We start from the raw sequence: 19,288 nt of genomic DNA on the forward strand, positions 1-19,288 counted from the left end.
CATAAGAGCAACCCTTTGTTCCATTCACTAATCTTGTTACCCTTCTCTGCACTCTTTCCAACAGGTCTACATCCTTAAAATGAGACCTGTATACAGTACTCAATGTGGTCTAACCATTGCCTTATACAAGGGGATAATCACCTCCTTATCCCTGCTAGAAAAATTCCTGTATATCACTGACAAGACACCATGAGCTACTCTTGCAGACCGTCTGCACTGCTCAGAAAACTTCATATCTGCCTGCACAATTACCCCCAGGTCCTTTTCATTCTCTACCACTGTTAGTGTGGTACCACAGAGTTGATACATTACTCTGGGATTACAGCTTCCCATATGTAGTACTTTACATTTGTCAATGTTAAACTTCATTTGCCACCTCTCAGCCCATCTGCCCAACTTTTCTAGATCCTGTTGCAGCAGTGTACTGACATTAGTATCACTAACAACCCTGCCAACCTTTGTATCATCTGCAAACTTGAACATTAAGCCTGATATACCATCATCAATATCATTTATAAATACAGAAAACAACAATGGACCCAACACTGAACCTTGAGGGACTCCAATAATAACATTAGTCCACAAAGAGCAGTGTCCATTGATTACCACTCACTGTCTTCTCCCACTCAACCATCCCTTTATCCACAGCAGCAATTTGCCTCCAATGCCACACTGCTCCAATTTGTGCAACAGTATCAAAGACTTTTCTAAGATCCAGATATATGACATCAAAGTTATTCTTCGCATCCAGTTCCTTTGTGACTACATCACTGTGTGTGTGTGTGTGTGTGTGTGTGTGTGTGTGTGTGTGTGTGTGTGTGTGTGTGTGTGTGTGTGTGTGTGTGTGTGTGTGTGTGTGTGTGTGTGTGTTATGGAGGTTTAATGGGGCAGGCTTCTGGGGCTATAGTGTACCTACTACATCATAGTATCCAATCAAATTAGTCAGACAACACTTCCCCTTAACAAACCCATGCTGTGTCCGAGCTACAACTGAAGTCTTGTCTAGATGATCCAGCAATGCTTCTTTAACCAGTGCCTCCATTAATTTCTCTGGAACAGAAGGTAAACTAACAGGTCTGTAATTACCTGTGTCTCCCTTTGATCCTCTTTTATGGATTGGGGTCACATTTGCACATCTCCAGTCCATGAGTACCTCCCCTGAGTCCAAGGAAGCTCTCATAATTGTGGCTAAGGGTTTGCTTACTTCCTTTGCCGATTCCTTTAATATAACTGGATAGATTCCATCCACACCAGGTGCCTTTCTTGTGTTTATCTTCAATAATTTCTGCTCCACTTTACTCTCAGTTATTACAAGATTCCCTAGCCTACTGCCAGAGTTGAATACACCTCTGGCATTGCCCTCCCTGAATAACTCCTCATGTGTGAATGTTGAGGCAAAATATTCATTTAGTTTGTTAGCGACCTGAGCAGGATAATCAACAGTTGAACCATCGATATCAAGTGGGCCAATCTGATTCATCCCCTTCCTTCTAGAGTTTACATAAGTAAAGAACTCTTTGCTGTTTTTCTTTGCATCCTTTGCCAAAGATTTCTCGTAATCTGCCTTCGCCTGCCTAACCTCCTTTGTAACTTGGTTACAGACCAGCTTATATCTATCATAGGCTTCTGTGTCACATGTTAATTTATAAATATCCCATGCATTTTTCTTCTCTGTCACATATCTAATTAGTTCATCTGACATCCATTTAGGGCTAAATCTTGAACAATTTTTCTTTGTTGGTATGAAAAGCCTAGTAGCTTCCAAGATTAATTCTTTGAATGCTTCCCATTTTGAATTTGCTGTTGGTAACATCATCAGTTGGTTCCACCGTGTAGAATTTAAATACTGCCTCAAACCACTGTAGTCACCTTTACGAAAGAAAAAACCCTTCCCTCTACCCTTGATGGTAGTTACCTCTTTGAGTAAATTCCACTTCAGCACACTGTGATCACTGCCACCTAGTGGTTCCTTTATCTGCAGATTCTTGATGCATGTAGAATCATTACTGATAACCAGATCAAGAGTATTACTCCCTCTAGTTGCTTCCCGAACATGCTGATGTAGAAAACAATCATCCAATAAATCCACAAAAGCCTTGCTAGCGTGTGAGTGACCAACCCACAAATTCCAGTCAATATCTGGGAAATTAAAATCCCCCATTATAAGACACTCTAATTTACTGGATCACTATTTCTCTGCACAATTGCTCATTATACTCCTCAGATTCATTAGGCCTATAACACACACCTACTCTCATTTTTCCTTTCCCAATGCTTATGTCACACCAAACAGACTCAAGATTGCATTGTCCACCAACATCAATTGGATGCACTTCCTTAGATTTTATGTGTTTCTTAACTAACAGCATAACCCCTCCTCCCTTTCTGTCCTTCTATCCTTTCTGTACACATGGTACTCCCCAAATTCCAGTTTTTCACTGCTTATGTCTGTGTGACACCATGTCTCTGATATCCCAACAATATCTGCTTTTGATGTCTAGACTAGCACTTCAAGCTCATCGAATTTATTAACTATACTCCAAGCACTGGTGTACATGCACCTGTTTCTACTCTTAGTTACCCTAACACAGCCCATGTATTTACTCTTTCCACTATGAAGTTTCTATTTTCATGTTACCGTTTTTCATTTTCAGGCTATATATAAAAACATACAGCCTGAAAATATATATCTTTTATTAGTAGAAAATTTTCAGATGGGAGAGCCTTTTAGAATTAAAGTGGTTTATTTTTAAAGTCCTTATTTTTTTTTTACTTATTTTTGAACCATGTTTTGGCTTGAAGGTCAGCAATTTTAAGTTGCAAGCTGGGATTGTAGTTTTCAGTCAGAGAAGTAAACAGATTCTCAAAAAAGCTTATGTTTCTTTCATTGGATCTTATATCAGAAAATTGACATTCAAACTCATCAAAAAGTAATTGTGATAACAAGAGGCAAAGATTCTTTGGAAATATGTGTTTCTCTTTCAGCTCAGTACAACATTCAAAGTGAATTATTAATATTTTACTCAATTTGGGATTTAAATGATAACAACAATTTAAATGACTAGAAAAACATCTGTAATAATTGCAAGATGAAATAGCTACTCCATATTGATAGTTGTTTTGTTGGTTTTCCTTTTTTTATCATAAAAATATCAATTTCATGATGCAGTTTTAAAGAAACGATATAACACTTTGCCACAACTAAGCCATCTCACTGCAATCTGTAAAATTACATCTTCGTATTCAGCTTCAATTTCTGAAATAAACTGTTGAAACATATAGTGATTAAGGCCATGTGATCTTATAAAATTTACAGTTGAAATAACCACATTCATAACATTTTGGAGATCCAATATTTCCCCATGGAGAGCTTCTTGATGCACATGCAGTGAATTCCAATCGAAGACTGAGCTCTGATGTCATCATTTTCTTGGTTATTCTACCCATAAGCCCAATGTTTTTACTAATCATATTTTTTGCACAGTCAGTTGTGTTTAATATTTAATCCTAACTTTTCAATTTTTCTAAAAATTGAAATTTTTCGAAAAGATTTGTCAAGGTTAAACTTCAGTTGCCACTTCTTAGCCCATCTGCCCAAATTATCTAGATCTTGTTGCAGTAGCACACTGCCATTACTGTCATTAACAACTCTGCCAACCTTTGTATCATCTGCAAACTTCAACATTAAACCTGATATACCTTCATCAATATCATTGATAAATATACAAAACAACAGTGGACCGAACACCGAATGCTGTGGGACTCCACTAATAACATTAGTCCAAGAAGAGCAGCACCCATTGATTATCACCCTCTTGTCTTCTCGCACTCAACCATCCTTTTATCCATTATAGCAACTTACCCTTAATACCATTCTGCTCCAATTTGTACAATAGTCTTCCATGCGCAACAGTGTCAAAAGCTTTCCTGAAATCCAAATATATGATATCAAAATTATTTTTTGCATCCAGTTCCTTTGTAACCACATCATAATATCCTATCAAATTTGTCAGACAAGACTTTCCCTTAACAAACCTATGCTGTGTCTGAATTATTGCTGCAGTCCTGGCAGCAATAATTCAGGCAGGCGAAGGCCTTCGCCTGCCTTTTACAAGAAATCTTTGACAAGGGATGCAAAGAAAAATAGCAAAGAGTTCTTTACTTATGTAAACTCTAGAAGGAAGGGGTTGAATCAGATTGGTCCACTTGATATCGATGGGTCAACTGTTGATGATCCTGCTCAGGTAGCTAACAAACTAAACGAATATTTTGCATCGACATTCACACAGGAGGAGTTTTTCAGCGAGGGGAATGCCAGGGGTGTATTCAACTCTGGCAGTAATCTAGAGAATCTTGTAATAACTGAGAGTAAAGAGAAGGAGAAATTGTTGAAGATAAAGACAAGAAAGGCACCTGGCGTGGATGGGATCTATCCAGTTATATTAAAGGAGGCAGCAAAGGAAGTAAGCAAACCCTTAGCCATAATTATGAGAGCTTCCTTGGACTCAGGGGAGGTACCCACAGACTGGAGATGTGCAAATGTGACCCCAATTCACAAAGGAGGATCAAAGGCTGACACAAGTAATTATAGACCTGGGAGTTTAACTTCTGTTCCAGGAAAATTAATGGAGGCACTGGTTAAAGAAGCACTGCAGGATCATCTAGACAAGACTTCAGTTATAGCTCGGACACAGCATGGTTTTCTTAAGGGGAAGTCTTGCCTGACCAATTTGATTGGGACGCATTATAGCCTTAGTTGCTGATGCGCCAATAAAACCCAAACCAATTTGATTGGATACTATGATGCAGTCACAAAAGAACTGGATGCAGGGAATAACTTTGATATTATATATTTGGATCTTAGAAAGGCTTTTGATACTGTTGCACATGGAAGACTGCTGCACAAATTGGAGCAGTGTGGCATTGGAGGCAAATTGCTGCTATGGATAAAGGGGTGGTTGAGGGGGAGAAGACAGAGTGGTAATCAATGGACACTGCTCATCGTGGACTAATGTTATCAGTAGAGTCCTTCAGGGTTCAGTGTTGGGTCCATTATTGTGTTTTGTATTTACAAATGATATTGATGATGGCATATCAAGCTTAATGTCCAAGTTTGAAGACGATACAAAGGTTGGCAGGGTTGTCAGGGACACTACTGACACTATGCTGCTGCTGCAACAGGATCTGGAAAGGTTGAGCAGACGGGCTGAGAGGTGGCAAATTAATTTAACATTGACAAATGTAAAGTACTACATATGGGGAAACAGCAACCCCAGAGCAAACTATCAACTCTGTGGTACTACACTGACAGTGGTAGAGAATGAAAGGGACCTGGGGGTGGTTGTGCAGGCAGATATGAAGTTCTCTGAGCAGTGCAGATGGGCTGCAAGAGTAGCTCATGGAGTATTGTCAATGATATACAGGAATTTTTCCAGCAGGGATAAGGAGGTGATTATTTCCTTGTATAAGGCAATGGTCAGGCCACACCTAGAGTACTGTATACAGGTCTGGAGGCCTCATTTCAAGAAGGATGTAGAGCTGCTGGAACGAGTACAGAGAAGGGCAACAAGATTAGTGAATGGAACAAAGAGGTGCTCTTACGAAGAAAGGCTGTTGTTGTTTTGGTTTTTAGGAGCATTAGCAACTAAGGCCATATTGCTCCGGTGCGGTGGTCATTCCCTGACCTTTCCGCATCCTCCGTATTTGGTGGTGACGGGCTCGAACCCCGGTCTAATCAAGAAGCGTGTGCTACGCACTGCTGCTCCTTCCCACCTGGCTACGGAGGCGCCTACGAAGAAAGGCTTAAGTTTTGCAAATTACAGTGTCTGGAGACTATGCACCAGCGAGGTGATCTGATAGAGGTGTATAAAGCCTTGAATGGTTTGAGTATGCTCAATGCTGATGGGATTCTTCCTCTTGCTCAGAATAATCACCTGAGAGGGAATAAATTCAAATTGAAGAAAGACAGATGTAGGATACATGTGCAGAAATTTGTCTTTAGCCAGCGTGTTGTTGGTTGGTGGAACAGACTTCCATCCCTTGTCGTGGAAGTTGATAGCCTAAATAAGTTTAAAGCTCAGCTGGACAGGTATTTCAAACGAACAGAGGGGTGAAGTGGAAGTGGTTATTTTTTATTTATTTATTTATTTATTTTTAATTTATTTATTTTTTTTCGGCTGATGCTGCATAAGCTTGCTTTCTTGCATCAAATGCCTCTACTAATGCTAATGCTAATTATTTTGAGGACTGCCGTGAAAGAACATAGCCAAAACCAACTTACTATGTCATGCAATCAGTCAATACAACTGTCAATCACTTTTTTTTTTTGGCTGATGCTGCATAAGCTTGCTTTATAGCATCAAATGCCTCTACTAATGCTAATGCATTAGCATTAGTTGAGGCATATGATGCAAGAAAGCAATACAGCATCAGCCAAAAAAAAAAAAAACCTTTCCCATTTCACCCATCCAGTCACTCCAAATGTTTGTCTAGTTCAGCCTTAAATTTATTTAAACTATCAACTTACACAACAACAGATGGAAATCTGTTCCAGCAATCAACTACCTGCTGGCTAAAGGCAAACTTCCACACATCTATTCTACAACTGTCTTTCCTCAATTTGAATCTATGTCCCCTCAGGTTCTTAATCTGAGCAAGCAGAAGTATCCCGTCAGCATTGGGCCTATTCAATGCTGTTTTGAGCACTGTTTTGACCGGGAAAGATAATCTTAGCCACACCCATGTTTTTTTATGGCAGAAAATGTTCACGGCGCTTTAAAATTCACATTTTTCTTAGGTTTCATTTTATATTAAATCAGCGACCGCAAATACCGGGGGTTTACTGTACTTTTATAATGGTCTGTCCTTTGAGGGGACTGTCCATCACTTTCCTATTGAACACACACTTAACACTTGGGAGTTATTAGAGGCCTAAACCAAACTAAATTGATGAAAGTGAGTAAATGACAAACTGAATTACTTATTAAATGAAAAGGAAATTAAATGAAAATAATAATTATCAAGTGAAACTGAATATCAATTAAGTATAAATAAGGTTCTTAATCACAGAATAGGAAATGAGCAAGAATTTCTCTATGATTTTTTTTTTTTTTTTTTTTTATGAAAACCCCAAACACAAGAGATAGAAGAACCTATAGTACTCAGTACCGTACATGGGTTGGAGGTTTAGAAAATGAAAGAAGATATTTGTTGAACTTCTGTAGAATCATACGGGAAATACGTATGAAGGAAGGTTGTTCCAGAAAATGGCAGTTGAATGAATAAACAAGGAAGATGAAAAGTTGGCTCTGTGAGTTTGAAGTTGGACAGTAAATGGATGTTGACTGGTGCTGGCACGAGTTCGGCCTGTTTTGAAAGAGATAGCAGGAATTATAGAAGCCAATTCAGAACGACAGTGCCCATGGAAAATATCTGTAGAAAAGGCATGCAGCAGAAACACTAGTCTATGAGACAGAGTGGAGAAAGTCTGTTAGAGATGAGTCATTAATTAACCTAACTGCCCTCTTCTAAATGGAATCTAGAAGCCCGAGAGAGGTTTTGGGGGCACCGCCCCAGATGTGGGAACAATATTCCCATGGTAGGGCAGATGTGCGATTTGCACAGAGTGAACAGCTGTTTGGAAGGAAAGTAACACCGAGAGGAAAGAGAAAACCAAGTTTTTTAGATGCAGAGGATGCAATATTTGTAATGTGCTCATGCCAAGAGAAATTAGAAGTCAGGGTAATCCACGAAAGAGAGATATCATCCGTCTAGAAATCGTAGTGTCACTAAAGATAAGCACAGGAGCAGAAGATTCCTTTTTGCGAGATATAAGACCGGACTGAGTGTTTAGAAGGATTGAAATCAACTAAGTTGCCTTTGCCCCACTGCAGAATTACCTGAAGATTGGCATTTAAGCCAATCTCCAGGCTTAAATTATTAGCAGATATTTAAGAAGTTGAAGCTGATTGAGCAGGGCGAGGTTTCTCAAACTGGAAAGTGGTATGCAATGTGCTATCATCAGTAACACTAATGGATAGGATTTTCCTGTCAACGGAAAAAGGTCATTAATACACAAGAGGAAAAGGGTGGGGAGAAAGAACTGACCGTTGGGGGACACCAGCATTAGTGGAGAAGTTAGAAGACAGAGAGCCATCTACCATCACCCTCAGTGAGCGGTCAGAGAGAAAACTGGATAACCAATTACAAAAGAGCAGTTGACAAACCATAGATGGAAGCTTGTTTAGAAGACCTTTATGCCAAACATGACTGAAAGACTTTGAGATGTCAAGAGCAACTGCTGTGTTTCACCAAACTTTTCCATTAAATCTGTACATAAATGGGTAACAAAAGCCAGAATATCACCTGTGGATCAACACTGACAGAATCCATAATGGCAATAGTTGATCACATGGAAGGTTTCTAGATAGTTTAAGATTTGGCGGTTAATTGATTTCTCCATTACTTTAGAAACAATAGAAGTAACTGCAATGGGATAATAACCGGATGGGAGGGATTGCTAGATATGAGCAAATTTCCAAGTAGAAGAAAAAAACACCTTTGGAATAAGAAAGTGAAAAAAAAAAGCTTCAAAGAACAAGTTCAGGAGTGCAGATTTTGAGAACAAACAAAGAAATGCCATCAGGATCTGAGCTTTCTTAGCATCAAGATTTGTCAAAATCCTTCTAACATCCTTTTGAGAAAACCACAGGAAGTATTGAATGGAGCATGCTGGAAATGGTGGGAGGTGTTTTACCAAGATCATTAATGTAAGAATTGGAAGAAAACTGGGATGCTGGCAGGTCAGCTTTATCCTTGGTTGAAGTCACAACAGAATCATCTGGTTTTCACAGAGGTGGGAGCAGAGATGGGTCAAAAGTTGCGGACAATAGTTTTGGCAAGAGACCAGAATGCTCGCGCTACCATTAGGGCAAGAAACAAGTTTTCTACTCTTAGCCTGTTCAAAATCTAGTTTCGACTGATTAATAACTGCTTTACAATTGTTGCGAGCTTTGGTGTAGCAGAAAATAAAACTGAAGAATTGGAAACAAGCCAATTTACTATATGCAACATTCTTTTCTTGATAGCCTTAGCAGATTTATTGACAAACCAAAGTTTAGATAGAGGATGAGATTTTAAGGTGGAGTGTGGAATAAAGGAGTCCATTCCTACAAGAATAACTGCACTGACATGATCTGGGCAAACATTGAAATCAGATAATTTTAAACAATAATTCACCAAGGAAAAGAAGAAAGAAAATCTCGCAGCTCATTCCATTTTGCATTCTTGTAATACCAAACAACATGAGGTTGAGAATAGCCATGAGATAAAGGCTCCATTAGAGAAGAAACAATCACCAAATTGTGATCTGAGGTGCCTAAAGGACTACTCACTTGGACCGTGTACTTAGAAGGCTTGTTTGTGTGAAAAAAATCAAGCGTGTTAGCTGTATGGTTAGGATTGTCCGGTATTCTGGTAGGTAAATGAAAAATCTGTGCGAGGTCATTAATTAGTAATTGCAAAAGCCTCAGCATCTCGACAAGCTGGGTCCGTGTGAGTAGAAAACAGAAGCCAGCAGGAGTTGTGAACATTAAAATCACCAAGGAAAATTACCTCACTGTTAGGAAAGTTGGAGAAAGTCAAGTTGCAAAGAGAGGAAGTCAAAGAGTTCCAAGTGATTAGTGGAGTTGGGAGAACGGTAGAGGCAACAGATGAATTAGACAGAATGAGACAGAGAGATTTTAAGCCAGAGACGATTCCAAATTATCAAGTCTCTGACAGGGAATATGCACAAGTAGCACCTTTGAGATGAAAGGAATCATACCACAAATAATTTGGACAACTGAGATGAGCAGTGGTTGAATCGATAACTGATAACTGAGGTTCTGTCTGAAAAAGTACATGGGGTTTGGCAAACTGTAAGTGGAAATGAACATCACTGAGACCACATATATTTGTGAAATGAACTAGGAAGTGATTGGGAGGTTTAGATCTTTTCGCAGATAAGTTTGCTCTATTAGTTTGATAATTCATGGTGTAGTCAATAGTAAGAAAAAATGGGTGGGGGGTCATGCTGTCTGAAGTAATTAAATTTTTGGATATGGCGTAAACATGGTAAGAATATACCCAGATCCTTGACAATGCCTCCCCCCCCCACGCATACACACTACTCGGACACCCTCTGGTCACTGTCTGGCAGAATAGGGGCAGCAAGACTATATACTAACTGATCCAGAAACCTCCTAGAGAGTTACCAATTGGTTCAGTCCAGTGTACTAACTAGCGGCCCACCGGCAAACTTTTAATTGGTTGTTTAGGTGAGAATTGTAAGAGCAGCAACTACTCTGGTCATGGCATGCCAGGTCATGTGGCATTAAGGACTGGAGCATCATTTGAATCACCTCCTCATACCAGAAGGGACAAGGTGGTGATTATCCTATTGTACAGAGAGTCCTTACTTTGCACGGTAGTGCTGGACCGTAAAAATGACTGTGCAAGCTGAAACTGTGCAAAGCGATCTTAATAATCAATGGCAGAAATTACAATTGTTCCGTGACCTTTAAAAATTTTTGTCACAACATTAAAAACTCTCTTACTGTCGGTTATAAATGAAAAAGTAAATGAAAAAAGAAGTAAAACTAATATTTATTTATTACACTAATTTAAAACATTATAAAAATTCAGAATTAAAAGTGTTTTATTTCTTTGAAGAAGTGACCAAAAAACTTATCAAGAGTAGTTTGAGCAGTGCTTGCCTTCTTCCCATCGTATAATTTACAATACAGAGTGAGCATTTTTTTCTATGCCTCGGTGAATTTTCATACTCTTTTCGAAGTTTGGATCAGCTTTCAACATTTTATCCTTTGCGCTTTCAATGTCGTGAAATATCTCTGAGAGATTCCTTTAATGTGAAGTTTTTTGTGGCTTCACTTCCTTTGGGATTTAATCGCATGCTTTATGGGATACTTCTTCCAAAACTCTGCTAAAGAAATTACATGATCTCTAGTTGCAGATAATATGCTTTAAAAGTCGAAATAACTCCCGTGTCCATTGGTTGGATTAATGAAGTTGTGTTTGGTGGTAAAAAGCAAATTTTCACATTTTCATTCAAGTCCCCAAGAGAACCATGGGTGACCTGGAGCATTATCCAACAGTAGCAGTGCTTTAAAACCTTTTATTTGCATGCCAAATGACTGGTAGAGATGCTTTGTTATGATGCTCTGGGATTCTTTGTTTTTAATGCTCTGGGATTCTCAGACCAATAGATAAGCATAAGTTTTAATTTAAAGCCACCCTCTGCATTGCCTCCTAATAAAAGAGTTAATCTATCTTTAATTCCTTTATGGCCACTTTGCGATCCTACATCTTTCGTCGCATAAGTTCTTGATGGGGTTGCCTTCCAAAAAAGACCTATCTCATCAACATTAAATATTTGACAATCATCATAACCACCTGACTTAACTAATCCTTGGAATCTGGGTGCAATTTTCACAGCAGCATCCTTATCTGCGCTAGCAGCTTCACTAGACAGCTTAACATTAATCAGTTTATGCCAACTTCTGAAATGATGAAACCAGCCTTTACTGGCAGTAAAAGGTTCTTCTTAAGTCTCTGTGTAATTACCGTCTTCTTTCAATGCGGCAACTAACTTCAATGCTCTGGCCTGAATGCTAGCCAAATTGATTGGAATTTTTTTTTTATTAGTCTTCAATCCAAATCTTTGCTTTGCTGTCGTATCCTATCTCATCCTATCTTTGCTTTGCTGTCGCCATTTTCAAATCATCTAATCACGTCTAATTTCACTTCCAGCATTATCACTTTTCGTTTCTTTGCTGCACATTCATCTTTGTTGGCCAATTCCCTCTTTCGATTATCCATTTTCGTAAAATGTCACATGAGCTTATCACTGGGAGACAGGAAGGCAATACAACTACACACACTTTAATGTCTGTGTTTGAATGGAATAACAGATGCGCAGTGACCAATCATCGATGACAACCAGACTTTGAAAGAGGTGACGTGATTGGTCACTGATTATGATGCGCATCTATTATTTAGTCATTTGTGGAATTACTTACTTTATGAAATTACTCACAGTTAATATACCGTGGTAACTGAAGTTTGAACCATGTTGTTGGGGGACTGGTGTTATTTAACTAAATCATGGTAACTCAAATTCGTGCATATCGGAACCATGCAAAGAGAGGACTGCCTGTATAAAGAAATGTTAGGATTATCAACCATTATCTTGAATACAACATACATGTCTGGAAGCCTCATTTGTGGAAGGATGTGGATCTATTAGCGCGGATGCAGAGGAGAGCAACGAGATTAGTGAGAACAAAAGCATACTCTTACTAGGAAAGGCATCAGTTCAACAAATTGTAACATCTGAGGAGTAGACACCTGCAAGATCTGATTGAGTTGTTTAAGGATCTGAACAGAGAGAATAAGCTCAATGCCGATAGCATCATTCTTCTTGTTCAGAGCATATGAGAGAACAAATTCAAACTGAGAAATGATGGTTGCAGGATAGATGCCCAGAAATTTGTCTTCAACCAGCAGACAGTTGACTGTTGGAACAAGCTGGCCATCTGATGTTGTAGAGGTAAGTACATTCAAACTCAGTTATAAGGGAACCAAAGAACATTGCTTGTTATTACCATTACTTATTATATCCATTACTGTAGCTATATGTTACTTACTACATTTATCACACACAGATATATTCAATACTTATGAAAAAGGAATAAAAATAACAATGAATAACCATAGCTTGTTCACGATTACACAATTAACAATTTATTTGATATATTTGAAGAACTATATAAATAATTCACAAGGAAAATAATTTCATTATTAAAATTTTGATATAATATACTGTTCATAAATATTTGTTCATACAATACATTGCTCACAAATTTATGAGCAATGTCTTTCATTATACAGAGATAAAATTGAAATTTGGGATCAATGATATTAGTTCCATAAAAAAAAAAGAATTTTTTAAAGCAGTTTTCCTCCAAACTCGACACTACATTAACTGTACACTCACCACCATCCTCTCCCTTGCTAACGTCTTCAAAAACCTCCTTTTCCCTCTAACTTCAAGAATGTCCTTATCTGTCAATGTTTCACAAGTCATGAGGTTGTTGTGCATGGTCTCATAAGCGTGCACACATGCCAACTCAGTATCCAAGTAATGTTTCTTCAATCATATTGTTATCATTTTCTTCAGTGTCTTCATCAACTTCCATGGGTCTTAGTCCTCCCTCATTAAAAGTTTTGACAGTCTGTGATGTGACCTTATCCCATACTTCACTCATGAATCGGATGGGATCAAGAACTGAAATTTGAAATTTTTCCTTTCTTTCAATAGATTGTATAGTTTCCAACATTAAGAGTTTTCTAAAATGGCATTTAATGTTTTTAAAACATCTTGGATTCACCTATTATTAAGAGTTTTCTTTTTTCAGTTCCATTCATATTTGAACAAATCAGAACAGTCAGCCACTCTTCAGATAATTTTCTACCTGTACACTTTTCACCTTTAACCTGGGTCATGTGGAAGGGACAATCTATAAAACACAGCAGCTTCATCAGCATTAAAAATATTGCTTTCACAGAAACAGTTTCTTATATCTGGCCACACATTTTCAATCCAGTCATTACTCACTTCTTCATTCACACTACCAGATTCATCACTTATCTTACCATAAACAAAATTATTTCTTTTTTTGAACCTGTCAAGTTATTGCAAACAAAATCTGCATATTCAAGTTGATGAGCAAATTTTTCAGCTTGTAGTTTCAGTAGAGGGCCACAATAATAGGAATAATTTCTTCCCAATGTAAACCAAAAGGGCCTTATCCAGATCACTTTTATCACACAACTTTTTTGCAATGATGTTTTTTTTTGAAAGCACTACCAATTCTATCCCAAATGTTGACGAGTTCAGTCTTAACTTTTTGCAAATGGATGCATTGCTCGTTCTATTCTCGGTCACAAATATATTTCACTTTCTTGCTGGCTGATTGTCAAATTTTTTTTTTTTATTCCCCTGCCAAAGGTTATAAAAAAAAAAAAAAACTGAATTTAATGCAGCAGAATAAAACCTAAACTACAGAACCAAAATTGTTTTTAAAAATTCCAAATGTTTCTCCCAAGATTTAAAAAGAGACACGTTCACACAAAGGGCTAAAACTTCACTGAATTCTTCATATCAACTGAATCTGAAAGCTGAATGTTTCATACCAATAAAAAAAAAAACTTCCAATGAAATTTTTCTGTAAATTAGAGTACAAAAGAGGATTAAGAGATTGGGGAAAGAAAACAAAACACTAAATGTGGATGTGCACCCACAGAGTGGAACATGCTCTATTCAAACGAGGTAGTGTGTAGTGGAACTATCCTGTTCCCCCCCACTACAGGTAACCATTAGAACTCCCATACGCCTTCAAGCCCCATCACACAGGGTGTTCAGGGATTTGTGCTATGCTACTGGAGCAAGGCCTATGCTGTTTGTGGTAACGTACTGCACTAAAAAGATTCTGAGGATTGTTAAAAGGGTTATACGTAAATTCCACAAGTTTAGACAAATACACCAACCGTTTAAATAAACTGATTTAATGATAAAATAATACTGAATAGTATACTGAGATGATACAATAAAAACTGTAAAATAATAATTTACAAAAAACTGTTTTTAATAATTTTCAAAAAAATTTACAACAAATAAAAATGAATTGATGAATTTAAAATGCATTAAAAATTATAAATTTAAAACCAATAAAAAACCATTGAAGCTTTCAAGGACATCCGCCTCCTTTCTCAACAATAAGGAAGTTCAAGCGACACAACCTTAAATATCAGGCTCACGGCACACGTGTCTGACCAGGCGCATGTTCTGTTCTCCCTTCACGTGTGCTGGAACTGGAAATGGTCTGGGAGCGTGGAAAATTAAAACGTTTGTCTCTGGCAAGGACCACAGCCTCCAAAAGGGGGTGGAGCCGAACTCCCCTATCTCTATTCATACTATTGTTACCAGACGACCAAATCCACAAACTCTCCAGCCACTTGCGGTCCCAGAATCTATGCGCCCGGTCAAGGATGACAGCATTCTCAAGGGATACCTGATGTTTTTCCCAATAGGGCTTGGCTATGGTGGATGTATTGAGTTCTGCGGTCTGTATAGCTCTCATATGTTCCCCCAGACGGTCCTTAAGTCGTCGCCCTGTCTTCCCCACGTACTGGGGAATTGATCTCATATACGACCCCACTACTAGAGTCCCTAGTAATGGGGTTTTTGACCTGTGACACCACTGTGTGCAATCTCCGACCCGGGAGATGCACACAGCGTGTCTGAAAGTCGCGAAGCATCCTCGCAATGCGATCTGACAAGCCCGGATAGTAGGGAATGTAAACTGTGGTGAGCGATGCAGGCAGAACTACTTGATTATGCTCCACTTCTCTATTATATTTATCAATGACCCTCTGGGGTAACCACATTTCATAAGATCCGTCATAACTTGCCTAATTTCTTTCTCTCCCTCCTCAGAGGTACTACTTCTCTATTATATTTATCAATGACCCCAGAGGGGGTCATTGATAAATATAATATGCTCCACTTCTTGTGCTTCTAAGTGATTATGCTCCACTTCTCTATTATATTTATCAATGACCCTCTGGGGTCATTGATAAATATAATAGAGAAGTGGAGCATAATCAGGTAGTTCTGCCTGCACCACTTACCACAGTTTATATTCCCTACTATCCGGACTTGTCAGATCGCATTGCGAGGATGCTTCACGACTTTCAGACACGCTGTGTGCAGCTCCCGGGTCGCAGATTGCACACGGTGTCACAGGTCAAAGACCCCATTACTAGGGACTCTAGTAGTGGGGTGGGTCGTATATGAGATCAAATGCCCGGATTGTGGGGAATGGTACATGGGGGAGACAGGGCAATGACTTAAGGACCGTCTGGGGGAACATACGAGAGCTATACAGACCGTAGAACTCAATAAGTCCCCCATAGCTGAGCACTATTGGGAAAAACAACATCAGGTATCCTCTGAGAATACTGTCATCCTTGACCGGGTGCATAGATTCTGGGACCGCAAATGGCTGGAGAGTTTGTGGATTGGGTCATCTGGTAACAATAGTATGAATAGAGATGGGGAGTTCGGCTCCACCCCCTTTTGGAGGCTGAATGTTTAATTAATTTGCCACGCTACCAAACCATTTCCGGTTCCAGCACACGTGAAGGGAGTGTTGAACATGAGCCTGATATTTAAGGTTGTGTCGCTTGAACTTCATTATTGTTGAAAAAGGAGGCGGATGCCCCCGAAAGCTTCAATGGTGTTTTATCGCTTTTAAATTTATAATTTTTAATGCATTTTAAATTCATCAATTCATTTTTATTTGTTTTAAAGTAAAATAGTTTTTTGTAAATTATTATTTTACAGTTTTTATTGTTTCATCTCAGTATACTATTCAGTATTATTTTATCATTAAATCAGTTTATTTAAACAGTTGGTTTATTTGTCTAAACTTGTGGCATGTATAACCCCCAACCTTAGAGGCCTTTTTGCAGATATATACGTAAATTGTTATTGGCATGGAGGTTTTTTTTTTTTTTTTGGTAGTTGTTGGCGCATAGGCTTCTGTGGCAATAATGCACCTCCCAAGGTTTTTGCAGTACTTTGATCCAAGCCCGAGGCGGGAATCGAACCAGCGACCTGTGGGTTGCCAGGCAAGCACTTTACCCACCCGGCTAGCCCGGTCGGCAGGCATGGAGGTGGAAAGTGATGAGGGGTGGGGGGGAGAGAAACGTCATAAAAGGGCAATGCAATAATAGATCTTAGTCCCTCATTCAGCAGTTCAGCCACTGCTTATTGTAATAGCTGAAAGATTTGCTTGTTATACCCATGAAACTCTTACCATGATTGTTTTAACCGCTTCATGGATTATCCTGAGATCTTGTTTTTAGTTTTAAAAGTTATTTGGAACTACACGAAATATCTCGGGATACAATAATACCCGAAGCAAACAATAATACCCGAAGCAAACAATAATACTTCCAAATTTAGGACTGAAACGTATTTTCTCTGGCATTTATCTGGCTAATTTTGCATTAGGCAGGTAAATCCCGAGTTTTCTCAGGATTTTCTTATGCCTGGCAGCAAACGATTGGTTTTCATTTTACTTAAATTGTACACAATGTCAGAACAGTAGCATGTGTTCCTGTGCCTCCAATAAGGGTATGGGGATTTGTAGAAATGTTGCTGTGCATACATAAAGGTTGTTATTTACTTCAGTACACACATCTTATGCAAATGACATCCTGTTAGATAAAAGCAGAAAGGCTTTGCCATCCTAAATGTAGAATACTGAACCCACAAAAATAATTCACAAAAACAATATCGAAAAATATTTCGGCACCCTCTTGAACTGCCACCCGTAAGCGACGCTTACTTCACCTGTCCACTTGTGGCGGCCGTGTGTCAGAATGTAGTTAGTTAGCAATTATTGCTTGTGTGTTCCACTTGAATTTTTAAATTTATTTATATAATGAGTAATGAAGACTTTTTTTCTGTGCCTTTCTTTTAGCTCAAGTGCTAATTTATTAAAAAAATCTGTATAATTTGCACACTTTTTGGTGTACACAAGATAACTCAGGATAGCCCAAATGGGTTAATTACTCCCATGTATTTTCTACGAAAAATTAATAAAAAACACAAAAAAAAACTATACAATGAGTATTCGCATGATGCATACTTTTAATCTGTAAATAAAAAAAAGTCGATCCGTTACAGCACATTTTCCGGAAAAAAATGTTCTGGGAAGGGGTTAACCATGAAATGTTGTTCATAAAATACACCATTTCCAATCAACTCTTCTCTGTTTCCTCACAATAGTTGAACTCTCATCATAAATGAGTCTGGCTTTTGGAATAAATTCAAAGAAGAATGTTAGAGTGGATGGACAGGTGACATGGGAAGCGTTGTCTTCTGGCTGATGCTGTAAACGCTTGTTTTCTTGCATCATTTGCCACTGCTAACATTAATACTAAAATGGAAGTGTATAATTAAAAAATTATACACAAAGCTGAATAATTAAATTTATTCCGCAACCTGAAAGTATTCACGATAATTGACACAAAATTGCTAATGCATAACATCAACAAATACTACGTCTCTCTCACCTGAAGAAACTCAACAAGAATCTAAGATGAATGCAACAAGAAAACTTTCAATCACCTTCTTTCAATGCACTGGACTTGGCATCAGAAACATTTTCAAACCATTCAGCCAACATCTGAACTCTATCTCCAGCACCACTAAGGCTCTTCTTCAACCAACCCTTTTCTGGAAGTCCGATCTTATCTTTAATATCTAACAACGATGCTCTAAATTCGTCCAACTGTTCAGCAGATGGTGCTATGTTCTTCAACCAACTGAAGTCGGGTAATTGATCCTTCCACTCATCATATTTCTACAATAAATTTAAAATACAACACAATTTCATTAATATTCTACGTGACAGGATGCAAAGGAAAAATATTACAATAGGCCTCTACTAATGGATCAAATATGATTAAAAACAATGAAATAAAAAAAATAACAATACTAATACACCTGGTGGCTATAAAATGAGTTTCTCTATTCAGCAGACCCTAGTGTCAAAACAGTTACAGTTAGCGCTGTGAAAATCTGTGGGTATGTCATTTAAAGTATGGGGAAGAGATTTGTAGAAGAAAAAAAATTAGTTCAAATTTCCATCATCAGGGGAAAAAAATGTTGCCGCACATACGTAAAAGTTATTTACTTCAAGACACACACAGCTTATGCAAATGGCATCCAATGTTGGATAAAAGCAGAAAGCCCAACGTCGCCACCATCAAAAAGCATTATGGCTTTTACAAAAAACGAACGTGCTCTTTTAGTAAACCTGTTCTAACAGAATAACAGTAAGACTAATGCAGCACTACGTGAATATCGGAAACTTAAAGGATTGCATAAAGGACCTTTGACATCAGTGGGGCTTCAAAAACTAATAAATAAATACGAAGCGACCAGGGAGTTTAGGCATAATTCCAGGCAGGGAACGACCATGTATTGGAACAGAAGTAGTGGATAAAATGGCAGTTGCAATGGTCTTCAGGTCAGATTGCAAAACAGTACCAGTCAGTAGTGCCTGTCAGAGGTGTGTCAAGAGACTTGAAACTTTTTGGTTTACTGTATATAAAGTGCTTCAAATAATTTTACGCTGGTTCCCATACAAGATTC

General features: G+C 38.3%; 1 protein-coding gene across 4 annotated transcripts in view; it reads right to left on the reverse strand.

The window, feature by feature from the left end:
* Opa1 (Opa1 mitochondrial dynamin like GTPase) overlaps nucleotides 1–19,288 on the reverse strand; it is a 648,761-nt gene that overhangs the window by 616,911 nt on the left and 12,562 nt on the right. For 2 of the 4 annotated variants that reach the window (XM_090383387.1, XM_090383386.1), the window contains exon 2: nucleotides 18,260–18,494. In XM_090383387.1, the coding sequence (XP_090239513.1) occupies nucleotides 18,260–18,494 (235 nt within the window). Of the gene's footprint in view, nucleotides 1–18,204; nucleotides 18,495–19,288 lie in introns of those variants that run through there. The other 2 variants (XM_090383389.1, XM_090383388.1) reach the window with 2 other exon arrangements.

This window comes from Mastigoproctus giganteus, chromosome 10, assembly GCF_048544385.1.
Source record: "Mastigoproctus giganteus isolate SK-2022 chromosome 10, ASM4854438v1, whole genome shotgun sequence".
Classification (NCBI taxonomy): Eukaryota; Metazoa; Arthropoda; class Arachnida; order Uropygi; family Thelyphonidae; genus Mastigoproctus; species Mastigoproctus giganteus.